The sequence below is a fragment of the Calypte anna genome, chromosome 6 (assembly GCF_003957555.1).
Source record: "Calypte anna isolate BGI_N300 chromosome 6, bCalAnn1_v1.p, whole genome shotgun sequence".
NCBI lineage: Eukaryota > Metazoa > Chordata > Aves > Apodiformes > Trochilidae > Calypte > Calypte anna.
In genome coordinates this window covers 16,331,786-16,359,366 of record NC_044252.1, presented here as the reverse complement: position 1 = coordinate 16,359,366, position 27,581 = coordinate 16,331,786, and the positions used below count along the sequence as shown (strand labels likewise).

Below are 27,581 nucleotides of genomic sequence, written 5' to 3'. Positions count from 1 at the left end.
CAACTATCTTCTCCCCCCGAAATAATACTGCACAGCAGATGAACCAGATCTCTGTAAGATGACAAAAATCAGCACCTAAAGAACTAATTTGCACCCTGAGTTCTTTTAACACAAAAAATAATCCTGGTCTATTTTTTTTTCATTTATTTTACAACACACAAATATATCATTTTACAATGTAGTTTAAAAAAAATTAAAAAAAAAAAAAAGAGGACTTAACAAAAGCCTCTCAAAAGAGAAAATCCACTGCATATTCCCATGTCTCTCTTGGATAACCCTCAAAGCTCTTGTTGGCACTTTGAGTGTAGAGGGGTTGAGTGCTCAAAGCTCAAAGTCAATGAGTGTCTGGATCTCTGCTGGTGCAGGAGCTGTGGCAGCAGCTGGGAGGGGTGGGTGGGGTGCTCCAGGATGGGGTGTTCCAGGATGGGGTGCTCCAGGACAGGTGCTTCACTGGGCTGGCACAGAGAGGCAGACAGGCAGGGGAGCTGCCTTCTGGCTACGCTCAGCAGACATGTGCTCCAGGTGCTCTGTGTAGAACCCGTTGAAGTCCAACCTGAGAGAGAAAAAAACCCCAAAGTTGTGGCAGCTGGGTGGGGCCTGTATATGGCACAGAGCCCACCCCATGCCCTGGCCAGGGCCCCAGCCCCCTGGGCTGCAGGGACCACAGTGCACATGCTCACTGAGGTGCTCAAAGGCAGCAAGGACATCAAACACCATGTAAGTACTTCTATGGGGTCAGATGACTCCTAGGACAAAGCTGGTGGAAATCAGGAGTGTGAAGCAAAGCAAGACTCACTGCAGGAAGAAGTGAATGCAGCTTCCCTGTAGAGCAAAGGGGTCTGCACCCCAGCACAGAGCACCTCACCCTGTCCACCCTGTGCAGCTCAGCCTTCCCAGGCCATCAGGGTGGACACAGAGGTTTGCTTCACAATTACACTGCAAAACCCCCCAGATCCACACCTGTCAGGACCTTCCTTAGGGCAGATCTCTGCACTCTGAAGGCCACTAAGATGTGCAGCTCTTAAAAACATGTACCCTGGGAACACTAAGCAATAGTCAATATAAGCCTGTGGCTCACACAGAAGTTACTCAATTTCTCCATTAAGTTGCTGCAATACTAAATTAATAGGCACAATATTTAAGTTTCATGTTGCTTGATAACCTTACACAAATGGCAACAAATTGTTCCTTACATTTTTTTTTTGGTGACTGCAGAAAATAAAGCCTCAACAGATGGAATTTATCTGTTGCTCTCTCCTGGTTAAAAGTACAGTACTTCTGTCCTTTAAATGTTGTACAAAGGAAATCTGCCACTGAGGCAGGTCTGTTTATCAGACTCTCACTCAAGTATGAGGTCAGGGCTCATTTACCTCCTTGGTGCCAGGAATCTCTGTCAGATGCTGTTAGATAAGAATAAGGAAAGTTTCAAGAGACATGGCATGAGGAGGGAACAGTGACCTCCTTCAAAGAAACTCTCTCTATTTTCAGGCATAGCACATCCCAGTGGAGGTGTAAGGGTTATCAGCCAGCCATAAAAGACACCTGGTACAGAAGGGCAGTGAACAGAACTTCATGGTTCCAGGCTGATGAAGTTAAAGGATGACAAAGACTTAACAAGAAGTACAGTTCACAAGAAAGAAACAGAGGAGCAATGTGACTACACTTAAAAACAGAGGACAAAGAAGTTAGGAGAAAGCTTCAAGTACTCTATAAGCCTAAAAAGGACTAAATAAGGATCTACTCTGTTCTGCACTAAAAATTAAAGGAGTTGGGGCATGAATCCCTACAGTACCAAGGGAATGCAATTAACCAGTTACACTGAGCAACAAAATTACATAGCACCAACAACTGATTCCAGCACATGTACCACTGCAAGGCACTACAACTTCAGATGCAAAATACCATTAAAAGCAGAGAGTACTCCCTGGTAAACCGAGGGCTCTCCTCAGAAAGGAAACAATCAACACCTAAAAATTACCTTAACTTCTGGCTGCTCCTGTTAAGAGCTGTTTAGAGTTAGTTGCTTACATGTGAAAATAAGGCTATGCACTAACTCACAGACAGCATGAAGAAATTCATGGATGTTTAGAATGGCTTTGTTTTTTGCTTCTGAGCTGACAGCAGTGACAAAGAAGGTAAATCTCAAGTGTTCTAGGCTCACACCATAAGAATGTAAGTGTACCTATTAGGCTTACAAACACAGAACAAGCACTTAAAAAGTCTTTGTGTTGAAATATTTTATATTCACGGAAGTCCTAGCCTCTTAAAAGTAAGGCTGTACGCAATATATACTCTGCCCTTTCACTGGAAAAAAAATCACCATAACCATCAACATACTACAGGAAACTACTGACTCACCTGTAGATGATGTTGAGCATGCTGTGTTCACAGTCATTGGTGCTGTAAACACTCAGTTTGTCCAACAGGTCCAGCAGATGTGTTGAGAAATGGCTATCAAACTTGTTGATGGTTGCTTCAAAGCCAGATGTCAAGTGGAGGCTATCAGCATGCTCTGCTAAAAGCTAGCAAGACAAAGGCACAGTGGCTCCATGTGTTTGCTGACTCACATTTGCCAAAGAGATGCGAATTTCTCCTTCCCTATTTCTTAGCACACACAAAAATGATGCCATAAAACTTAACAGTTGTTCAGATACTGTAAAAAAAAAAATCTGAACACTTGCAAGGTCCTTAAGGTTAAAAACCTTGCTGTGACCATATGTGAGAACCCCAGAGCAGATCCCAGTAAAGTTATCCCCAAATATATGCTGTCATCATTTGTTTTAAGCAGGAGGAAAACCCAGGAAGCAGGAAGTGTGTGTTGGGTAATGCAGGCTGTAACCTCTGGAGTGCTCTGCCTGCCTTGCAGGGTGACAGACCCTTAGGGCTGTGTGCCAGAGAGGGGCTTTCAGCAGGACAGGAGCCAGCCTGCTAACCATAAAGCATGTCAGACACTCAGTGTCTGTGCACCTAGGTAGAGAAAAATTGACAGCTACCCCAGATAGGAAAGGGATGGGCTGCAGAGAGTCACACCTGGCTAATTATTGGCTCATCCATCACAAAATGGTAGCTCTGGAAATAAGAAAGTTCTTGAGTTGCAGAACGTACGTGGGTTCCCACTACACAGCTGAAAATGCAATGAAGAACTTGCAACTAAAACAAGTGCTGGGGCTGACAGGGTCTTCAAAGCAGACTTTGAGAACACCACCAACACTCCACACTGCCCTCAGAAATGGCCAAAATTCCATAAAAAATCACTTTTAGGGGCCAGAGGTGCTCTAGAAATTAGGAAGGTCTATCTGCAAGATGCAGGAGAGCCACCCTAACTAGACTGCAACCCAGACAGCACTCAGAGAGGGAAGGGCCCAGCTGCCCACTCTGTGTCCCACCTTGTTGGTCAGCTTCTTCTTGGCAGTCTCCTCAGCACGTTCCTCCTCTGTTGCTGGGCCAAGCATTGTGCCATGCTCTAAGGTGAGCCTGGTGATCTCACTATCCAGCTTCATGCTCTGGGTGAACCTCTTGGAAGGGCAGAATTAGGGAAATTGTTAGATCCTGGGTTTTTTTTATTATGGCAAAGGCTCACTCAGTCCTGCCTAGCCCTGCAGCAGCTAAGTCCCATAAAAGTTAACTCAGATTGAATTTTTGATGCTAAAACACAAAGCTCCCTAAGCACAAAGAAAGGTGTGGTTTTTTTCAAAGCTATGGGCTGAGATGCAAGCTAGATTAATCTCCATGGGTCCGATCACCAGTCCTGACCCTCAAAAGATCATGCTCAAAACTATAGAGCCCTGCAACTTACAGCTCACATTCTGCTGCAGGACTGGCCGAAGAGAGGTGATTCAGTTCATAGGAACCTGATCCCAACATTGAAAAAGAGCTCAAAGCATTTTGTGGAGGGAGAAGCCACAGAAATCACGTGGGAGAAAGGATGATGTTCTGAGCAGTCCTGCTGCTAGTGGGAGAAGCTGTCTCTCTTCCACATGCAAGAGGGGTTGAGGTGACAAAAGGGGCTGGGGCTGTCCTCACTGGCTGGCACCCAAAGCAGCTGGCAGTGGCATGGTCAGTATGGAGAAGCTGTAAATACCTGCATGCAGTTTGTGAACATGACACAGACTGACATCAACTTGGAGAAGATCTTCAGCAGCTCTGGGTTGGTTAGCATGCAGTCCTTCAAGCAGTTATCCAGGAAGCTTGTGTGGTGGCTCAGGACATCATCAATATTAGATGCCTGTGACAGGGCAGATGGAAAGAAAAATAATAAAAAACCAAACAGGGACTGCTGTGCTGCACTGGCCTAAAGCTCTAACATAGCATCCTGCCTCTGACAGAACCTTCCAGACATGCTGTAGGGCACATTGAGGTATTTCTCATGTCCCTTCCAGCTTTGAGAAACACCCTGAGATGGAGACTGTATTTGCATATTCGTATTTGCCTTCAATAGCCCTTCACAGGCAAACCTTTGATTTGTTACATCACCTTCTCAACTAAATTATGCTTTCTTTAACCAGCCAAACCCTCCACAAGAAACAAGGCTCAGGACAGTTATCTGCTTTATGAACATGCTCTTCTTTTGCTTTTAAATCTACTTATCATGCCCACTCCCACCTTCACAATCTCACTACAGTCAGCTACAGAAAATCAAGGAACCATAAATGTCACTATGTTTATGAGGCTTAAAACATACAGGCTATTCAGAAAATATGTTTTGGGAGCACAATAAAGAACTGCAACATGCAGTGTTGCAAGGATTCTGTAAGGTTTTTGTCCAATCCTCCTACTTCAATGGGCTCTTCCAGTCTTGACTTTTAAATGATAGATTCAAAAACCCCTCTCACTCTGTACAGTTTGGGGATGTGCTGAAGCTGAGAATACCAGACTACAATTGCCAAGGTATCCACACTGCTCAGCCAGGATCACTGCCAAAAAACCCCATACCATTTTAAACAGCTAATACAGAACAAGGATGAATGCTGCTCCCTTAACACAGTGAAGATGCTTGTTGTGTTGATTAAGACAATGATTTTGTCAAGATGAAGATACTATCTGTATTTTTAGGAAAAAAGCACTTTAACATTAAGTGGGAATGCACAAGACAGAAGTCTGACAAATAAAAAATTAACAGAAGGCATTACCTGAGGCCAGTGAGGATAATCCTCACACATACGAAAAAGCCACCCTAGTCTGTAGGCTGTGGAGTTTAAGGAGCCAGTTCTGCATCTTCTGTTTGGAAATAAAGGATCTTTTTATTTAAATCAAGAAGGATTTTACCCAGTAGCTGGGGATATGTCACCCCTGGTGAGCAGCTATTTTAAAGACTGCAAAACCAAGTGATCAGGAAATAGCTTATTTAGCCTGCAGTGTTGAGATGTTCAGCTAACAGGTGCCTGTATCACAACCATGCCTAGAACCAGACTTTTCCTGCCCCAGCACTGGCAGAGGACATGCTCTGTCTCCCACAGATTTAAAAGACCCAAAGAACACTAATGAGGATGTGAGGTTTGGATTGCATCCCAGAGACCTGTTAACTTGCCAAAGAACATGCTCAGCTTCAAGTGATGACTTCTGTACATTTTTGTATCACGGGCATCTTTGAGTTGTTACTGTTGCACTATTGCTTGGAGAAGACCTTTATGTACAGATCAATGGTAGAAAATGCTGCAACAGTCTTCAAGGCTTCAGAAATTAAGTGTGTGGTGAAGGCATGGACAGATCTCCTTACCATACAGCCAAGGAAACACCTTTCTCCAATGCCAGCAAAGTCACTTTCTAGCAGCTATCTCAATATATCTGGCAGGCTAAGAGCCTCCAAGATGTTCCATAGTGAGGGGAAAAAATTTGCCCACTTGGGCTACCAAGAAGGTTTGGTCAATAGACATTTCTTGGGAATGGGCTCTTCTGAGAAACAGTGTAAATTGGTAAATATATCTTTGGAACTGAAATTAAAATGTGTCAACACCACTAAATCTCTGAAGAAGCAGATAAATTCAACAGCTAAGAGGAATCTTCAGACAGGAAAAACTCTAAGGGCCAGCAGGTTGTCTCTTCTAACCAGGGGATGCCATCAATAGACTGCACTTGACAGTCCCTGCTAGGACATCTGGGATCAGCAGAGACTGAAAGGAAACACCACCTGAAATCAGTATAGAAGAACTCAGTACAGGATAATTTGTTCAAGAGCCTCGATTCAACTGAAATTAATTGAGTACTGTATTTTGCTAACCTAAACTTAGAACAAAATAAAGAAGCAAGTACACTTTTCTCACACAGTGGTGGACCTTGACACATAACCTCTTCTTCTTCAAAAGTCCTAGCAAAGAATATGCAGAGATACTTACAATCCTAGACCTGATCCCTCCTGGATACCCCAGACAAGTCTATGGGCTGGATGGGATCCACCCATGAGTACTGAGGGAGCTGGCAGAGGTGGTCACCAATCACCTCCCTGTAATTATCAACAGTCTTGGTTAACAGGGGAGGTCCCAGATGACTGGAGGATTGCAAATGTGACTCTCATCTACAGGAAGTGCTGGAAGGAGGAACTGCAGGCCTGTCAGCCTGACCTCACTGCCTGGAAAAATTATGGAGATTCATCTTGAGTGCACTCCCACGGAAGTGCAGGACAGCCAGGGGATCAGGCCCAGCCAGCATGGCTTCAGGAAAGGCAGGTCCTGCTTGACCAACCTGGTCCCATTCTATGTCCAGGTGACCTGCCCAGTGGAAAACAGAAAAGCTGTGGTCGTTTCCTACCTGGACTTTGACACTGTCTCTCACAGCATTCTCCTAGAGAAGCTGGCAGCTCATAGCATAGAGAGGTGTGCTGGTTGGTGGGTTAAAAACTGGTTGCCTGGCTGGGCCCAGAGAGTTGTAGCCAACAGAGTTCAGTGCAGCTGGCAGCTTGTCCCCAGGGGTGTCTGGCTCAGTGCTGGTCTTGCTCAGTATCTTTATTGACAATCTGGGTGAGGGGACTGAGGGCTTCCTCAGCAGCTGTGCAGATGACACCGAATTGAGTGGGAGTGTTGGATCTGATCAAGGGTAGGAAGGCTCTGCCAGGGGACCTGGACAGGATGGACCAGTTGGCCAAGGTCAATAAAATGAGGTTTGACAAGACCAAGTGCCAGGTCCTACATCTTGGTTACAACAACCCCAGGCAATGCTACAGTCTCAGGGAAAAGGGGCTGAAAAGCTGCCTGGTGGAAAGAACCTAGGGGTACTGGTTGACAGCCATCTGAATATGAACCAGAAGTGTGCCCATGTGGCCAAGAATGTGGCCGAGATGCTTCTTAGCCAGTAACAGGAATAATGTAGCCAGCTCACTGCCCCAGAAGGGCAGTGATTGTGCCCCTGTACTTAGTACTGGTGGTCAGTGGGGTCAGCCCATGGGGACTGTGGTCAGTTCTGGGCCCCACATTATGAGAAAGACATCGAGCTGCTGGAGTGAGTTCAGAGAAGGGGAACCACGGTGGTGAAAGGTCTGGAGAACAATTCCTATGGGGAGAGGCTGAGGGAATTTGTATTGTTTAGTCAAGAAAAGAGAAGGATGAGAGAAGACCTCATTGCTCTCTGCAAATTCGTAAAATGAGGTTGCAGGAAGGTGGGTGCTGGCTTCTTCTCTCAAGTAAATAATGATAGGACCAGAGGAAATGGCCTGAAGTTGCACCAGGGGACATTTAGACTAGATATGAGGAAGAATTTCTTTACTGTGAGAGTACTCAGGTACTGGAATGGACTGTCCAGGGAGGTGGTGGAATCACCATCCCTGGAAGTATTTAAAAACTGTGTAGATGAGGCACTTCAGGACATGCTGTAGTGGGCATGATGATACAGTATTAAAAAATATATTTTATTTATTTTATTGGGGAGAGGATGTTGATGGTTGGACACATCTTAAGAGGTCTTTTCAAACCATGACAATTCTGTGATCTCTGTGAAAGGAACAACGATGGCTTTGCCCAGAGATCCCCTCATCAGGCACAAAAACCAGTGGGAAGTGAGCTTAGCTCCTCCCACAAACCACTGAAATGAAAAGTTCTCCAGCCTTGCCAACCTGCAGTGGGAACACACCTGTGGAACAATGACCTGAAAAACGAAAGCCACAGTCCTAACATACCAGTCCTTGACTGCTCCACGGAAGAGAAACCACAGACTTGGCTTTTAAGAGCCAAGGATCAACCAAGGATGCCTAGACCAGCTTATGGATCTTTGCACCCTGCATCCTGCTTCCTTTTTCATAGTTTTGTTTCTTCCATGTATGGTGATGTTCAGCAAAACACCACCACATAATAGGGTGTAGAGAATGAGCTGGGTGTGGACAGGAGGATGCAGCAAAGGACAGGGATGTAAGATTAAAAAAACAGACAGGTGATGTAGAACTGCAGTGTGAGCTGTAGCACTCCTTGCAGTGTGGCAATAAGACACTTCAGTGCCTCTAACAAAACTAACAAACACCTGCAGTAACTGAAATTAGGCATTTTTTTCCTATGTTGAATCTGCCAAGACTTCTAACTTCTCTCAGGCATGCACACTCACCAGTTTCAGGTTCTTCTCAAGAATGTGCCATGTTGGCTCCATCACTTCAAACATCATGTAGTACTGGATATTCTGTACAAAATTCAGCATCCGCTGCCGCAGGGTGAAGGCACCAGCAAACCTAGGAGAGAAATCACACCCACAAAACTTAGAGTTAGCAGATGCCATGGAGAATTATGACAGCTCTGCACAGCCAAACAGAACTGAGTATTTCTGTCCTAGCAAATTCACTGCTGCAGTGGGAGAGAGGTTACAAAGTTAATGCAAACCATCCCTGATTACTTTCCACATATTCAAATGGCTTTCCCTCAACTCTTAGAGTCAGAGTTTTGAACCTGCAGCAGACTGGACAATTCCTTTTGAGTATATTCTTATATTCAACTAAGATTTTAATTTTAAAGCAATTTTACAATTGTAACAATCAAATGAGACTCGCATTTGTTAGCAGGGCAAAATTTAACAAGATAAATGGTTCATGTTTCCTGCTGGCCTTCCTTGTCAAAGGAACACTTAACCAATGTTAGATGTGCATGGATGTCCTCTGCTCTAACTGGTGCAGAATGAGATAACCCCAAAGACCATCTCTTCCTTTTCAAAACTTTATGTGAACAAAGAGGAATGAGCCAAGCAGCATAAAGACTTTGAGCAAACACTTCCTACTGAAACCTGGAATGTTATATTTTGACCTCTCTCAGCCTGTGAGAAACTTGTAAGGCTCTTTTTCAAGTTCAAATGATCTCATCCATGTTACAACGTATCAACCTTCTTCAAGAAGGAAAACCAAACCTTCACATCTGATCCAGCAGAAAAAAGGCCATACCACTTAGATGAATGCAGGGAGAATTGCTTGGCCATCTTATTGCTGATCCAAACATTGCACAACTGTCTTTCCACGTGTTTGCAATAGAACATGTGTCTGAAAAGCATCTGGTATCTTGTCAGTGCTTTCCTGGAATGAAAAGAGAAAACCTTCCATATTAAGCCCTGTTCTGATTGGCAGACTAAGCTGGGAAGACTGAGGATGCCCAAAAGCAACAAGACTCTACACAATATGTTCTTTATGCCTTCAGACACACACAGATCCACACTGAAAGAATCTGAACCACTGGTAACCATCCCCAAGAACTTCTCTCCAAGGAGTCCCTCCTCCACATCACGAGCTTCTTCCTTCAGCTCCCTCGAGCTACCTGCAGACAGGTCACCCACACAGACACTGGATGGAGGGCTGAAAGCCCTGCAGGTACCCACTGCATTAAGACTGCTACGATCACCAAAACACTGCACCAGGATTCTCCAAAAAGGTGAAAAAAATGCTGAAAACCAAGCTACAGGCAGCACTGCCCTATCAGCAATACAGTGTCAGAGCAGATGGGGATGCTTATTTATAGCTGCAGGGACTGGATTCAAGTCTGCATTCAGACATTTCAGGGTCGGTGTCTACAGAGCTTCAGTCCATACAGTTTGTGAAGCCTCACCAAACAGGATTTTCACTTCCAGAGCTACCATCAGAGCTAACACACTCAATTTGAAAGAAAGAAATACAATTTCAAGAGCAATGCATCATTAGAAAAATCCCACTGTTTCAACTCATTTTTTAAAGGGGAAATTAAGGGACAAACTCCTTGTTGACAGGTAACCACTCAACATCTGCCACCCTGTCCACGGAGCACAGCTTGTCCCATCTGCCCTAGCTAGCAGCAGCAGGGTGAGGGACATAGGGGGCAAATCCCTGCAGAAAAATGAACCATTCAGTTCTTCACAACTTGATAAAATGCTAAATTACTATGCTAATAGTAATTCTAGCAACAGTCTCTGTCCTTCCAGATTGCAACCAGGGATACCAGGAAGTGTACTTTTTTCTCCTCTCCACATTTAAGAAATTCTTGATTCTTGCATGGAAATCTTCTTGTGATAGTTCATATTCTCAGGGAAAATACTTCAGAAAGCCATGGACAAATGAAAATTGGGTGACCAGTCACAGGTAAAATCAAGGGCCAAGCTGACCTATGTATTCCCACCATTTAAAATGAAAGCTTGACTTTCCAAGAAGACACAATCCATTTTCCATAGCCTACAAGTGAAGAAAGCAGGGCTCAGCAACCTCAAAGCATTCCTTAGTATAACTTGTAACACCACTTTAAAGATAACAAGCTTGCTAGGTTATTGCTGAGTGGAGATGTACTTCAGTCCCATAAAAAAGCTTCTGCCTTATTAATCTTTAGCAGACTGATACTTTACCTGTTTATAATAAGAGATAGAGGCCACTTAACAATGTAGTCAAAGGAAAATGCTTCCAGACCACTGAGAGTGAGCTCTGTGGGATCTGCACTGATAATAGCCTTCTCCTGTTTTGTTTCTATGGCCAATACTCTCAAGAGCTGTGTAATGAGGTCATGGGGCATCAAGTCAATCTATAAAGGAAGAGCAGAAAAAAAAATAAATCACAGTATAACCACCAGTACTGCATAGCAACAGATGTGTGTCAGAAATGCAAAATATCAGAGCTGCTCTCAGGTCATCAGACCAACCTAGGAAACAGTAGAGACTGGTATGGTCTAGAATGGAGCAGCAGACATTAGAGAATTGTTGCTGTAGTGTGTAAAAATCAGAATATAACAAACTACTCTGCTAATCACTCCCCCTTGCCCTCAGTGTCCTATAAGGTCCGTCTGCTCAGATCTCACACTCCCCAGATCTCACACTCCCCAGGCACAACCTCTGTGTTGTGTCACATCTGTAAAATATGCAATCATTAATAGCCAGGATTTCTAACCTGGTATTTTCTTGTAGTTCAAAATGAGCACCCAAGCTGAGAATAATGTTATACACTACTATATCCACCTCATCCTGAGGCCATGCAAAAGCACCTGCTCCATGTTCAGATGCCAGCAAAACACAGGGTGGGTCCTTCCAGCTGCTAATCAGGATGAAAGAAGACTGAACCCAGCAAAGGTCTACAGAAAGACAGCCATCAGTTGTCTTTTCCTTCACTGTACATTCAGCAGGTTCTTATAGACATACAGATATCCCTAAATCTTGGTAGGCCTTCCACTCGAATCAACAATTCTCTGCTTACAGACAATCTTACCTTTAAATCATCCTTGAAAGGATCTGTGTTGGCTGTGCTCATTCGCAGGGCTAGCTCAAGCAGAGCCTCTAGCCTTGTAGTTATGATGTCATCCACAGGCTTCTTAAGTTCCTCTTCTGTGAGATCCATGAAGTGCACAAAAAAGTCCCCTTGATCCATCAGGAAATAATGTTTTATAGATCTGCTCAAGAAAATGAAGGCACAATGGATTACATTTTTAAAGCCCAAGCTGATCCATATTAAAACAAAGTAAAATAAAGAACAAAAGCAATCAATTCAGCCAGCCTGCTGGGTCTGATCACAAAATGTTCCTCTTCATGCAGAACACATAGCCCTAAATTACCCATTTGGAGACTAATCTTTTCTGCATGTCCCCCTTTCACCTCTGTCAGGATGCTTTTGTGCAGGAAGATCAAGTCTGCTGCTGCTCTCTTTTCTTTCCTTTCCTTGTAAAATGCACCTTAGAAAAAAACAACTATGAGGTACAATACTGGTGAGGGCTCATATTGCTATCCTGCACAACACCCCATCCTCCACAGAATGCATGCCAGCCAAGAGGCAGTTGCCAATTCAGAGCAGAATCTTGGACTCCCCTGAGTGATCAAGTATCTGTACTGATTTTTTGAAGTACTCCAGGTACTTGTGCTGATTTCTGCTATACTAGGATGCATAAACTTTGATTTTCACTTGGCATCAGGGAGAGCTAACTGCAATGGACCATGAGCATGTAAACAGCTCAGAGAAGAGTTTGTGGATTAACTTAGCACCTGGTCAAAGATTACACATGAGAACTGCAGTATTCAGAGCAAAAACAGGACCTTAACACAGTGTGGTTGCAGACACCTGGTCAATGACAGTTTGGGAGATACTCAGCCCCTCTGTCTCCATGATTGTCATTGCTCCTTTGAACCAAGAAAACTCCCCCAGTCATGAGGAAGTCATGATAGTGCCAGCAGTGAACTAAGGACACAAAACTGAGATACTTACTCCTGACACACCCTAGGGGCCAAAGCCAAACAAAAACTTGAAGTTTTTTTTCAAGCAGGAAGTTGAACTGAAGGCCTCCTGAAGTTGTCTTCCAACCAACATTCCTGGGATGGTGGAGAGGGAGTGAGCCAGTACTCTCACTTAATCTGAGACTACGCTGCAGTTTATTTTCTGCCAAATTTCTTTGCTTCCTTTTTAATGCAACAGGGTTTGAAGAAGAACCTCAGTCTAACTACAACTGTCTCACAACCAGCTGTCAACTGCAATTTCCTATCTATTTGCAGCTGTCTTGGTCTGCTGGATAGTTAAGATTCTTGTTTTTACTGTTTTCTGAAGACAGTAATAAACTAAAACCTTGATTCACACAGAAAGGTGGAGTTTGCATGCTACAATGCAATTAGCATTTGCTGTCAGCTGCACGTGTTAAATGAATCCAAATACAGGTTACTAAAATGAACTTTAAAAAAGGACAGTGTTAAGAAAAAACAGTACTGCAACTTGAGGCTAATATTATAATCCAGCTCACTACGTTTGCATGAGCAATAACCATGCTGTATTTTTGCTGAAGCTTGATATCAACCTATTTCTTATTCACATTAAACTCTTCTTGATCACACCAGATGATAATAGGAAACTCCTTGTCCTGGGTGGGAATGACACGCAGCTGCAGAAAAATCATGAGAGGTGTGGGATGTCCATACCTGAGGGAAGGGTTTTGGGGCTGAGCTAAATAAAGCCATGGCTGCCCTGACCTAGTTTTGGCAACAGCCTTCCAAGGAAGTAGGTCTAGAGACTCACAGACATCCTTCCCACCCGACATTTCTATTTTTATACTTCATTTTTCCTTCAGGAAATAAATTAAATCATATTGTTACAGGTCAAGCTTTCTAATGGAAAAAGAGAGTACATTAATATTATTCCACGAAAAGAGAACAAACTTGAAAAACATATATTCACTACCAGAACCCATCTATTTAACATGCATTTAGTAAAATAAATCAAACCTTAGGTGTGCCACCAGCTCTTTCTCCTCCATTAGGAAATCAAGAAGAACTTTGCTAGCATAGTTATATGCTTTTTCTATTTGTTCCACATATGCTCGCTCTTTTAAAGTATAGATGACCTCCTTAGCCACAGGGCAGGTAACATCACGCCCACATTCTCGCACAACATTTAGGTATTTCCCTAGAAGCAAAAAAAAGAAGAATGGCCCATATTAACACCTACTGTACATCCTACAGTACCCAAGAGGGAACCTTTTGGATCACTACCTTGGGAGAGGAAGATGTGATATGAAATGTGTAAGTTCAACTGGAAGTTAGACACCTTTCAAAAGATGACACAGAATTTTAAATTACCAAAGAATCATCTAATCTGCTGCGTTGGAAGGGACCCATCAGTATCATCAAGTCCAACTTTTGTCCCTGTATAGTGCACCCCAAGATCACACCATGTGCCTGAGAGCATCATCCAAACACTTCTTTAACTCAGACAGGTTTGGTGCTGTGACCACTCCCCTGGGGAGCTTGCTCCACTGCTCAACTCACCTCTGGGTGAAAAACCTTTTCCTAATATCCAACCTAAACCTCCCGAGTCAGCTTCCTACCATTTCCCCAAGTCCTGTCTTTAGTCACAGGAGTGAAGAAATTAGTGCCAGTCCCACCTCTTCCCCTTGTGAGGAAGCCACAGACTACAATGAGGTCACCCCCCAGCCTCCTTTTCTCCAGACTGACCAATCAAAGTGACCTTTGCTGCTCCTCAGAAATCATCCCTTCCAGACCCTTCACCATCCTCATGGCTCTCCTTTGGATGTCTTTTCTATACTGCAGTGTTCAAAACAGCACAGAGCACTCAAGGTGAGGCTGTACCAGTGCAGAGTGGGACAATCCCCTCCCTTCACTGGCTGGTGATGCTGTGCTTGATGCACCCCAGGACATGGTTGGCCCTCCTGGCTGCCAGGGCACACTGCTGGCTCATGTTCAGTTTGCCATCAACCAGGACCCCCAGGTCCCTCTCTGCCACACTGCCCCCCAGCCACTCATTCCCAGTCTGTCCTTGCCACCAGAGCTGCCCCATCCCAGGTGCAGAATTCAGCACTTACCCTTGTTAAATTTCATGTGGTTGGTGGCTGCCCATCTCTCTAACTTGTGGGAGTCTCTCTGCAGGGCCTGCCTGCCCTCAAGAGAGCTGACCACTCCTCCCAGTTTTGTGTCAAATTAGACACCTCATATCACACTGAGGGAAATATGTTAAATGGTCATGTTTCTCAGTGGTGGCAAAACATCTCTCCAGATAGCCAGAAACTTTGAAGATCTGGTGCTACACTTCAGAAGTAGGTTTTGAAGGGTTTTGTACTAACAGAAGAGAACAGTAGCAACCATCAGGATGCTTCCACTTAAACACTCAGATTAAAACCCAGCATGTTCAAACCTCAGTTGTCTAGCTCCATCTAGCTAGCTGCTGGAAAAGTGTACCCATGAAATGGAGCAGCAAGCAGACAGCTCCCCTTGTGCAGGACTCCTTCCCACATGTTGGTTTATTTATAGGTTCTGGGATTCTTTTTAAACCTGATTCTTCTACTCCTTGAGAAATTCAGCTCAACAACCATAAGCAGGCAAAGCACAATGACATTTACTTTATCTAGGCACAAAGAATAGTAATGCTTCTCTCAAGATTCTTCTTAGACCTACCTGTGCTTAGTATTTTGTCAGCTATTTTCTGCAAGAACGAAGGTATCTGTTGCTGAACAACAGTATATCTTTGATCCCAATACTTGTCATTATAGTCCTCCTGAATCTTCTCCTTCTGCAGCTCATGTTCCTCCACCATGAACTCACTAAATAGTTAAAGTAAATGTTTAGAAGTAGGAAGTGGTACAATGAGGATTACACTTTTGCCCTGTAAACTGGTAATGTGATCTATCAACAAAAAACACCTCATGAAAATACATTCCAATCAAGAACTGAAATTAGTCTGTCTTTCTAGGAAGGAGAGAAGCATTATGGCAGAAACAGAATTCTATAGGGTTCCCAAACCAAGTCAAAACATTATTGGTATGAAGGTGAGGAAGCTGGCCTTTGTCTGCCTTCTCATCATCAGGAAGGTATTAATTTTAGCTGTTTTAACTTGAGTTTTGCCCCCTAGGATTCTGAAAATGTGAGAAACAGAAATGCTGCATAAATTATTAAACACAGCAAAAAGCTTCAAATGATTCTACAAAAGCAAAGAAAACTTCCAAGAGAGTTTGTTCATATCAGGTTAGCATATTTGTGGACTACAACTAACAGATTCACTGAGTTACCACATTCATGCCCCATGAGAAGAGAGCTCACCCCTGTTGTGAAGAGAATGTGGAGAACACTTAAAAGACTAGCATGGTAAGGTGGAATTTGAGTGAACTGCACATTTGAACTGTTGTGCTATTGACTTCTATATATAATTTCCCTGAATTTGGAAAAAAAAAACCCAAGTGAGAGTGTCTCTGACTCTATAACCACTGACTGAATCAAGTAAGAAATGCAGTTAAACCATGTTCCAGAAGCTCCCCTTCCTTGCAATGGATGCTACCTTGTCCACCTACTGCTGCCAGGTCCAGGCCCCCAGGACCTCGACCAGAGAGACAGGTGCACTAAAAAAGTAGGAGTCTAAGACTCAAACATTGTTTCTTAACTTTTGCATTTCATTTTCATTCCTTAACTGTTCTTTACCTGTAGGGATCATTAATGATGCCTCGATATATCCACTTCTCCAGAATTTCAAAATAAGGCACACTGGCTGCCTTGGTTAAATACAGGCAGAGTTCCTGGGCCTGGCTGTCCCCCGTGTAATTGAAAGTCTTGTCATGTAGTAAGCTCAGGGTTGATCCTCCCATACACTCACCTTTGTCCACAGAAGTAGCTAAAATTTAAAAATACAGATATAAGACACAAAGCTGATCAATTGCACAAGCTATTCAGTTACACTGAATGAAGTTAACTGTTGATTAGCTGATCACCCTAAGTCACAGAGGTAAAAGGCATAGATATGCCTCATGACAGCTCTGAAGGACAGATTCAGCCCCAAAAAAGAGCAGTGCTCTGGCAAGATCCATTCTCTTTGCCTTCTGTCTTTAAGATAAGATAAAATTAAAATGACATATGCCCCGTCTGTGTTGCTACTCTGTGCGGTTTAAAGAGGTTGTCACGAACCTGTCAAAATGAAATTACTGTGTTTTTTAAATTTACCAAGTGAAGCAAGAATCTCCAGGGTCCTCATTGTGGGCTGGATATAAAACCAGAGTTTTTGCAGTGACAGAAGTCCCTGTCTCTGAAGATGCTCCAGCTGGGTAATCAGTATCATGTACTCCTTGATCAGAGTCCGCATAGCAGCAGCCAGAGCGTGGTTTACCTGTCCGTACTCGAAGGAAGACTTCTCCTCTATAAACCTGTAAAAAGCAAAATGGAAACTCTTTCAGGCAAGGCACCTTCCATTATTTTCAGGAATTTTATCTTCAGGAAACTGTACAAGGACATGAGTAGAGACTTTGCTGGAAAGTGCACCAGCTAGAGCGCTGATTCCACAGCAGGTTTGCTCTGTGTTTCCCTATTTCCCACCACATTCCCTAGTACATAAAGCTGTGGGAAGGCATCTCCTCTCAAATTGCAGGGGAACTAGAATTATCTGCAAAACCACAATGTAAAAAGTCAGAGCCAGGATTTTTAAGGTGATTGTCTTTGCACAAGCAACAAGGACAGCAAAAGATCTCAAAAGGAAGCAATGTGCTTCCTTTTCCCCAGACTTGTGGGGAAAGCACTGTTGCTAGAGGCTGACACCTCATGCCACAGCAGGGATTGACCCAACCAGATTAAGATGGCTTCATATGGGTTAGTGGAGACAAATGCTTCTGAGTCATATCATCTGGAAGGAGACATGCAAAAGAGACTAGAAGAAAAAGCACCCTAAACATGCTTTCCATTCAACGCTCACATTCTAGGTCTTGGAATCAAATGCAGAAGTCTAAATAAACATCTGCTGTTACTGAGGTGTACCTTATACTAAGACAACTAACAACTACTTAGCTATCAGAAATTAGGTAGCAGCAGGTTCTCCTGCTCAGAAACAGACAAAAGGTTGTATCAGTTCTGGATGCCCAGAGGAGAGCAAAAAGCAGGAAACAGAGCAATGTGTAGCAGGATATGGAAAGCCAAACCAGAATAAGCAGACATATCCTATTTGCAATTTGCCTGAATGTACCAAGACCGAGCTTAGACAAAGTCAAGGTGAGATGAATGAAGTGAACTGGCAGCACAGAGGAGAAATCCAGCAAAAAGAACTGTAGCTAAAACAAATCCAAAGAAATTGCCATTCTTATTTTATATCCCCATAGGTTTAAATTAAGCTTGGAAGTTATAATCTATAAAACAACAGATAATCTACAACCTGGTGCTCAAAGAACAAACTCCTCTGAGAAAAGTCAGCTTGGTACCTGGTGACAGCAGAGTAACTTGCTGCTACAGGAAGAATCCTGGTCACCAGCTCCTTGATGGACAAGTCCAAGTTTGGATCAACTGAGAACACTCTGTTCTGCCTGCCTGTCAGGGGTTGTGCTGTGATGTATCTCCCATCCACACCAATCAGAACATACAGCAAGTCCTCCACAATCATAGATTCTTGGGAGGCTAATGGCAAAGTACCTGTTTTCAAAGAGAAGACAAAAAAGGACACAATCAGAACATGTGCTACTACCTGATCATCCATTCATATAATTTCAATTTAGAACATGAAACATGAACATAAGACATGGTACCTTTCACAGAGAACAAAGATCACACAGAGCTGAATCAGGATATAGAGAAATAAAACTCCCAGGTTCAGCTCCAAAATCAACTATCTTGCTTTTGAGGAAAACAGAATCATTTGCTCATTTATGCTCAAAGCAAACCAGTAGACAGGGCAATCTATTCACCATCACCCAGAGTTTGTGCTGTTGATCCTTGCACCTAAAAGGATGTTATATTGGACCCAAGGAATGATTCCCCCTCCTTCACCTCCATGGAAATATTCAAGCATTAAGAAAACAGTTCAAGTACAGACACAAAGATTAACACTAGCACAGCAAAAGCTGCAGAAGAACTGCAAACTGTGGGGTTTCTGAATAGTGCAGTCAACCACAAACCTGCTGCAAGAAGCATAAAGACTTTAACCCAAAATATAATCAAGTGCTTCAGAAAATTGGGGAACAGAGAGAAGCTGTAACACTAATGACAGCAAAGCTTATCTCATGAAACAAGACATTATCTCATGAAACAAGGCAACAATTCCTCTCCAGTTTTAGCATTGTATGTGACAGAACAAATGATCCTGAGCTTGCTAGAATGTGCTCTCATCCTCACAGCCCAAAGGTCCCAACAGAAATGCACTGCTGGACAAGCTGTCTAAGAGCATCTCCAAGAATGAGCCTACTGTTTTCATGACCCACTTAGACATGGCTCAAATCCACATCAAGAAGTTACAGGTTTCTTGTAGGAGCCTCCACAGTCCTGGGGAGTGGAAACATGAGTTTTTAACTCAGCAGTCTCTTTCAGAAAAGATCTTAAATCTAATACATGAATAAGAAACTATACACACCTCAGCCTAAAGCTAGAATAGAACAAGGAGAGATTAGTGTCCTTTTTCTTTGATGAGGGTAGGGACAGCAAACCAGAATGCCTAACTAGAGAGGATATTGAGCTGAGTGGATTGATAAATACTCTCTTTTTAGATAAAACTACAAATTTCAGTTGAGAATACAGATGCAATACTCCTACAGTATAATTTCATGGAGACTTCCAAAAGAGATAAGATTCCATGGACCTATACTGGATCTATAAGGGCATTTAGTGATAGGACAAAGGGTAATGGCTTTAAAGTGGAAGATGGGAGTTTTATATTAGACGTTAGGAAGAAATTCTTCATTGTGAGGATGATGAGACACTGGCCCAGGTTCATTAGGGAAGCTGTGGCTGCCCCAGCCCTGAAAATCTTCAAGGCCAGGTTGAAGGCTTGGAGCAAGCAGGTCTAGTGGGAGATGTTCCTGCCCCTGGCAAGGGGTTAGAACTACATCATCTGTAAGGTCCCTGTCAAACCAAACCATTCCATGATTCTGTGATCAACAGTGTGGCTGGAATTCAGCACAGGACAAACACTGTTAACAAAGTAAGTTTGGGGTTGTTTTTTTTGAACCCTAAGACCACCAGGAGCCAATTTTTGCTTTCATCCTCAGTGTCACAACATCTGAAAGGCACTTCTGAACAAGTACAAAGCATAAAAAGTTAAAGCAATTTTCCCTGCACATCACATACCTATAGGTACCGTTGTGTCAGTGCTTAAACTGGTGCCAATTAAGAAATCACCAATAAGTGAAGGTCTCTCATACACCCAGGATGGAAATACTGGAATGGGCTGACCAGAATTCTTTTTCTGCTTATCCCGGAGGATTTTTCGTGTAAGCTCAAGAGGCTGCTGGAAAAAGAGAGAAAGGGGAAAAAGAGATCTTCAAAAGTCCACGAAACTTCAAATTTTACACAGCAATTGACTGTAAACCAATAAATTGAGAACAGAAAATAGAAAAGCTGATGTTTCAGTAGCAGTGTAGGATGTGCTCTCCTGAAACCATCTAGTCTATTGGTCTCAGTGCTGCAGAGGTGAAATTTGACAGTTTGCCTTCTCTATATTGGAGGCTATATCAAATAAGGCTTTTCTGCAGCTCCCCTCACCAGCTTAGGTGCTAGAGCACACACAGGGAAGCAGAATGGGGACTTCCACAACCACCAGGCAGCTGACTACTTTGCAAAGCACACTGCATGAATGGCAGCAAACTCATGCCATAAGCAGTAACATCTTATTCAAGGAGATGCCAAGATAAAAAAGACCAAAAGACCTCTGGATTCGAATTATGTACAGTACCCACCTCACAGCTGCATATAATACCCAGTCCAGACAATCCACCCACATGCAGATGGAAAATGATTGGTTTTTTACTCTGAACAGGAGTCAGTGAAGAAAACGAGCTCTTAAAGACCAGAAGACTTTCTACCCAATGCTCTTTGACATGGGTAAATGGAGTGCAAGGTTAATTATCAGCTGGAGAGGCTTTTGATGTACTTACATGAACATTTAGAGCCCCAAGAGCATAAACAAAGGAGACATGCTCATGAATGCCATTTCTTAAGCTCCACATATGTGTATGTGAAACAGGATATGCACAGGGTCACTTCTGGGCTAAAATGAGTCTAAGCAACAACCCCAGTCACCAAAAGATCACTGAATAATCTGAAAGTGTCAAGTAATCACAGGGAAGATGGCACAGCACTTGTGGCACCAGTGACAAAGAGCATGTCTCAGGGGCATGAATCACTGCAACTAGAAATTTAGACTGCTGTCATTACAGGCTTCAGTGATAGCCTGGATGAAACTCTCTGCTAATGTGGCTCACATGTGTTGGTCTGGCACTCCAAAGCCCACAAGACAGAGTGTCAGTTTGCCACTGTCATACCGATGAACCTGTGTCTGGTATCTTAAGCAATGACAGTGCCCAAAACCATCGAGGTACAGAAAGCTCATCCTCGTGCTCAGTGAATGCCAACTGCACCCAAGGGCTCCCTGCACTACAGCTCTGGTGCTAGGGATGATGGGTAGCAGTGGGCAGGTACTGGACCTGGAGCACACAACCAAAAAAGCATGGTGAGGGCAGCTGGGTATTTCTGGGTCTGGCTAACAGAAGGTCTAAGAGCAGCCCACAACAACAGGAAGGGCAAGTACCAAGATGATGGGTGAAGCCAAGCTCCTCTTAGCAGTGGCAGGAGGTTCAGGCATCCAGGGACAGAAGTTGCATCTTGGAATAATGAGATGGGACAAGAAGAGACACTTCTTCCTCTTCACATGACAAAATGAGAGAAGCCTCCAGCATGCCATTTTTGAGCATCCATTAGGAGGCCAGCATCCTCAGAAAGTCACACACAGGGCCTGGAGCATTGTCCCCTGTTAGATTTTATTGACCAGCAAAGAGAAGGCAAGACAGACACAAACCTCCAGGACAATGTTAAGATGCAAAATTTTATTTGGAAGTACTTGCTTACTGTTGAGTTGCACACTCACTACAGATCTCAGAGCATCTTCTTCCCCTTCTCCCCACTTCTCACCATTGTTCCTGTACCTTCTGCAGCTAAAATGCCCTTAACTTAACCCACAAGTTTTTTGTCTTATTTTTTTCCCTCTTGCCCTGTTGAGAAGTGACAGAACAGGTAGCCAAGGTAAACTCATCACAGTTATTTATACAGGTAGTTATTTATACAAATGAGTATAGGAAATAAAAGTTGGGATCTAAGTAATATTCACCCTTATACACTTCCTACCTCCCAGCCTAACTAATAACAAAACACTTAGCAGTTTTGTAAGCCTGTGCCTTGCAATTATACAGTTTACTTCCTCAGCAGTTTTTTTTTCTGTTCTTTTTGTCTTTGTGGCCACTTTGCAGCATTGATTTCAGGAGCTCAAATAGCTAAGCAGAGGGAATGGCTGTGTCCACCCAAGGAAGGGTTATGTGAGAGTGTACCCACATGGATTGAACAAGCAAGGATGGGGACATGCCACAATGGCTGCTGAGCTCCTGAGGACGAACTACCACAGGTGAAAGTCAGCACAGCTTAAAGCAGTCCTTTGAAATGGGAAAATGAAATTACATCAGCTCCCACCACTTAGAACTGTCACGGCCTAAACTTGACTTACCTTAAATGATTTCAATAGAAAAAGGCCACTTTATATTATAAAGAACTCTATAAAGACTTAATAAAATCTGACTAATACATTTTCAGATCTTTCAGATTATCTGCACAGGTAAAATAATTTATAATTCCATTAGATGATAAAAGTTAAGACCCCAGCTATACACACGAGCAGAGAGATTTTGTGGCCAAAGCCTGGGAAGACACAGTACCTGATGTGCACTGGAGTTGGCTGTGACATTGCCCAGCTGCTTCCGTAGCTCCTCAAGCTCCTGCAGAGATATCTTGGAAGTAGATGAGTGGATGGAAAAATTTGTGCTGCCACTGGTTGCTGCATTTGTTGCAAGTTCTGCCCTTTCTTTAGCATTTTGTTGCAAATACTGGAGTGTCTGTACATACACAAAATAGGAAGGATTTTTTGAGTGCTGGTCAGCACACAGCAAAGCACAAAACCATCTGACTGTAAGACAGTTGTGCTAAATCAGACCACAGGTTTTTCTGTCCCAGTTTCCCACGTGTTAGTGGGATCAAGAGGAGTGTAGTTCTCAGTAGTGCTTTAATAATTTAGTAAATGCTAGAACTGGATACCTGTTTGTTTCAATGAACTTTGCTGAACATAATCACCAGAAACAGTGTTGCACACAAAGTCATTGCATTGTTGCTACGGCTGAATACCCATAAAACAGACAGTTCTAAAGAAGAAACGTACCTCTTTGTCTTCCGTGAGTTTTGACAGTAGATAAACTAAAGAATCTAGGTGTCTTGTATTTTTAGACTTCAGCTCATCATACTTCTTTAAAAAATCTTCAGGAGTTCGAGAAAACTCTGCTATTTTTACCTGTAAAAAACATTGATATTAAATGTTTAATGTACATTATTATCACAGCATTCAGAATAGCATTGCACAAGGACAGATAGACAATGTGCAGGCTGCTGCTGCCAAAGTACTTCAGGGAATGTTTTTGGGGCTGAATGCTGCAGCATTGGTCTCCTACTAACATTTATGCTGGAGAGCAGGGGTCCTGTCAGTATAGGTGATGGAGGAGGAACTGCAGGAGAGAAAAGAAGCACAGGATCTGTAGCAGGGCTCCTTTGGCACATGCACAGTTTGAAGCAATATTATTTTCTATCAGCAGTTTTACTAAGGGATTCTGGCACTGATGTGATGGAGCAACATCTGGATATTGGGTCCACTTGGGGAGCCACACCAGCAAGAGAGACATCAATGAACTGGACTGAGACCAGTGCAGAGCCCTGGAGACAGCAGGGCTGCTTGCCCACTGTCCAGTGCTGTTACAGACCCTGCTCTAAGGAGCACAGCAAAGCACAACAGCCACTGCCACAAACCCCAACACAGAAAATCCCACTTGACCCTGGGGAAACACTCCTTTCTGCAGAAAGCAGTGACATGCCCAGAGAGATGGAGGCATCTCCTGGAGATCTTTGAAAACATAACTAAGAAGTCTGCTGCAGCTGTGATGCTGGCCCTGCTGCAAGGAAGGGGCTGGGCTGCAGGTCTCCAGCTGTGGTTCCTACTTAAATCTTTCTACAAGCCCATGAACTGTACCTGTCAGTGTAAATAATGTACAAGAATAAAGCAAATATGTCATTCAGGCTACAAAGATCTGAACTTGCAGAGTTCAGATGCCTCTGGGCACCTCTGCCCAGAGGTGCTGGGCAGAGCCATGGAGCCCTGCCCTGAGTCAGCCCTGCCACATGGGGCCCTCAGGCACCCAGCCCTGCCACCATTGAGATGGGGCTGTATATGTATATTTATACACATCTGTATTTTTGTTCCTTATCCCATGTGCTACTGCCTTTCCCGTTTTCATAAATCTGTTCCCATTTTAATTTCCAACTTGAAGTGTCTCATCCTTATTCCCTTTTTATCTTCCCTTTGGGAGGGTGGAGGAGGGGTAATAGAGAAGAATTCTCTCCTCTGGTTTTTGGTCCACGCAAAGTGCTAAGCTGTGACACCCCTTCAGTTCTAACAATCCTTCTCATGTTTTTTCACCAATTTTACCTTCTTTTCTGATGTAATCTTTGTAATTTATACCCTAAATTAAGATTCCAGACCAGATTACCCATTTTTTTTTAACCATGCCAACATTCTTAGAAAAATCTTGGACAGGCATTACCCCTCCCATGGGGTACATGTCCAGATCCACAGAGGTCACATCACCTCATAGAAAGGTTTAGCAAGGAAAACGTTTGCCACATCCCTCCCCAAGAGAAATCATCCTGAGGAATGTTTGCCTGGAATTTCTCTTTAGGGAGGGCTGTGCTCTCCATCCTGCCTGCCCTCTGAGACACACGTCTGCCTCAGCTGGTCCGTGCTTACCTTGGCACTGTGTGCAGAGACAGTTGTGGTAACATAAGGTGTCCGATTCTTCTGCAGGAGATCAATGTAGACTTCAGCTCCCTCCCCATCGTGCACACGCAGGAGGCTGAGCAGCTCGTTCACATCGTGGTGAATGCGGAACTCGCTCATGCTCCCACCTGAGGCTGCGGGCCCTGAGGGACACAGAACCAAAGGTGGCAAGTTCTTGTTTTACTGCTGCAAAGGAAAATATACCCCCACAAACAACATTTCCTGACTATATAACAAGACTTGCAGGGTATCTGACCGAAACAAATCCATGTAAGGGGAAGAAGTGCACAAAACAGGTGCTCAGATGCCTGATTTAACTATACTGGCACAAATCTCACCCTAAACACAGCTGAGCCAGCAGAGGATTTCTCACTCTAAGTCACACTGGCAGTGTAAAAGTTACTGTATTATCATAAGAAGTGCTGGTTTGTGTACTGACACACTGCAGTCACCTCCAATTGCTGCCTTCAGCAGCCCACCCAGGCTGCTGCTTCTGAAGTTATTCAAAAGTAGTTTTTTCCACATTTAGGTGTCTTTATATTCTACTGCTCAATTTATTAATGTACAAACACCAAATTTTGAAAATTTACTTAAACAATGGTCACAGAACAAAGAGTCTGAAGTATCATGAGTTTAATGTGATACCCCGTACAGACTCAGAATATATCAAGCACATGGACACACTTTCAGTTTGCCACAATCATGGAATCATTTAGAAGAAAGAGTATCTGCAAGCCTTGATCCAACCCTCCACCCAAAAGTGAGTCAAATTTAGAGCAGACTGTGCAGAGCCTTGTCCAGTCCAAGCTTAAATATCTCTATGGATATAGACCCCCACACCATTCAGGGCCCTGATCCTCATGTGAAAACACCTCTTCCTAATATTCAACTGGGTTTCCTGCACTGCAGCTTGTGTTGGTGCTTCTGGGGTTCTTGCTGTGCCACCCAAAGCATTGAGTCTGAACCCTGCGGCTCTGAGACTTGTTTAGGTAGAGGGAGATGCCATTGGGTTCTCCTTCACCTCATCCCCAGCTGAGCAAGCCCAGTTCCTCCAGCCTCTCCTGCCACACTCTGCCCCCATCCACCATTGCCAGGGCCCCCTCACACCTGGCTTATATACCAGTATTATACTGGTATTATACTCCAGTATAATTCTCTCATAAGGAAGTCCCCACACTGACCAGAGTTTCAGGTGTGGTGTCATGAACAACGCATTCCCTTTCCTTTACTTACTGGCTACACCCTCACCAACACAGGTGAAACTCTGCTGGCAAAAGGGCACAGTGCTGGCCATACCCATGATGCTGCCCTGGGCCTCCAGGTCCCCCTGCACACCCACCAGCTGTCACCCCACCTCTGCTGTTGATGGGGTTTATTGTGTCACTAAGGACCCAGCACAGGCATTTTTTCTGATTCCTAAAGGTTTCTGTGAGCCCAGATCTCCAGCCTGTCAAGTTCTCTATGAGCAGTCACCACAAACCCTTCACCCCTATTGTGGGTTGCCTGAACTTGCCAAAAGCCATCCCTACTGCCACTCTGGCTACCACAGGACACCTCAAATGCCAGCACCCCAGCAGCAAGGATGAGCACTGATAACAACCTCCAATTTCCCCTTGGACTGCTGAAGTGATTGGGGCTCCAAGTTCTGAGGCATGAATCCCATACTGGTTTGGGTTGGAGGGGACCTTAAAGACAAAGAAGTTCCAACCTCCAGTCACGGGCAGACACACCTTCCACTAGACCAAGCTGCTCCAAGGTCCATCCAGCTTGGCCTTGAACACCTCCTGGGATGGGACAGCCATAGCTTCCCTGGTAAACCTGAGGCAGTGTCTCACTACTTCCACAGCAAAGAATTTCTTCCTTGTATCTCATCTAATCTCTCCTCTTTTAATTTGAAACCCTTCCCCCCTCACCCTTTCACTCCATGCCCTTGTAAAAAGCCTCTCTCCAGGTTTCCTGCAGTCTCCTCAGGTACTGTAAGGTGCTCTGAAGTCTCTCTTCTCCAGGCTCAACAGCTCCAGAAGGCTGCATGAGGAGAGGCTGGGGGAGCTGGGCTTGCTGCCCATGATGAGGATGTGAATGGGAACCCAACCCCTGCCTAGAGGGGTCCCGGTTCCGCCAGGGCCGGACTCTGCTGGGAGGAACACGGCGAGAGCCCCAGAGGCACAAACTGCAGCGCAGTGACACGGCCCCGAGCGGAACGGGGCCCCGAGCCGTGGGGATCCCCATCCCCGGAGATACCCCGACTGGCCCTACAACAGCCGAGGCATTAGAGACAGCCTCCCGCCTGCCTCAGGGAGTCCCTCTGCCTTCCCTGCTCCGGGACCAGGGTGTCCCGAAGCAGCCAGACACACCAGCAGCAGCACCGCACCACATCCCCCCCTGCACCACCACCAGCAGCAGCACCAGCAGCAGCACTACCACCAACACCACAGCCAGCACCACAACCAGCACCAGAAGCACCAGCAGCAGCACCAGCACGAGTGCACCACATCCTCCAGCAGCAGCAGCAGCACCACCACCACCAGCACCAGCAGCAGTAATACCAGCAACACAAACACCATCACCAGCAGCACCATCACCATCACCAGCACCAGCACCATCATCATCATCATCATCATCATCATCATCATCATCACCAGCCAGCACCACCCCCTCATCACGCTCATCACGCCCCCCACCCCCCCCATCACGCCCCCTGCCACCCTCCCCCACCCCACTCTCCCACCCCCCACTCCCCACCCCCTACCCCACCCCACCCCACCCCATCCCATCCAATCCCCCCCGGGCCTACCTACCCGCACCCCAGCTCCTCCCGCCCGCCGCAGTGCAACTCCGCGCATGCGCTCCGCCCCCTGCCCGCCTTGTGCCG

General features: G+C 44.6%; 1 protein-coding gene across 2 annotated transcripts; it reads right to left on the bottom strand.

The window, feature by feature from the left end:
- Nucleotides 1-125: 125 nt before the first annotated feature.
- On the bottom strand, nucleotides 126-27,562 carry TUBGCP2 (tubulin gamma complex associated protein 2). Of its 2 annotated transcripts, none has more exons than XM_030453386.1 (18): nucleotides 27,504-27,562; nucleotides 24,680-24,852; nucleotides 23,048-23,176; nucleotides 22,551-22,727; nucleotides 19,918-20,074; nucleotides 18,063-18,270; nucleotides 16,822-17,021; nucleotides 16,306-16,495; nucleotides 15,289-15,434; nucleotides 13,603-13,783; nucleotides 11,612-11,792; nucleotides 10,762-10,934; nucleotides 9,344-9,472; nucleotides 8,524-8,644; nucleotides 4,082-4,225; nucleotides 3,387-3,515; nucleotides 2,359-2,522; nucleotides 126-553 (listed from the first exon to the last, which is right to left on the bottom strand). In XM_030453386.1, the coding sequence occupies exons 1-18, from the start codon at nucleotides 27,550-27,552 to the stop codon at nucleotides 448-450; spliced, it is 2,757 nt and encodes a 918-aa protein (XP_030309246.1). In that variant the 5' UTR covers nucleotides 27,553-27,562; the 3' UTR covers nucleotides 126-447. The 2 variants fall into 2 exon arrangements, with proteins under 2 accessions (XP_030309246.1, XP_030309245.1); XM_030453385.1 differs by having other exon boundaries at nucleotides 144-553; nucleotides 19,918-20,077; nucleotides 27,504-27,555.
- Nucleotides 27,563-27,581: the final 19 nt, after the last annotated feature.

Coding starts and splice junctions, on each gene's coding strand:
- TUBGCP2 (XM_030453385.1), bottom strand. CDS start 27,552: ATGCGCGGAGTTGCACTGCGGCGGGCGGGAGGAGCTGGGGTGCGGGTA. Junction 15,435..16,305: donor ATCATTAATGATCCCTACAG/GTAAAGAACAGT, acceptor TTAACTATTTAG/TGAGTTCATGGTGGAGGAAC. Junction 8,645..9,343: donor TCCCTGCATTCATCTAAGTG/GTATGGCCTTTT, acceptor TTTCTCTCCTAG/GTTTGCTGGTGCCTTCACCC.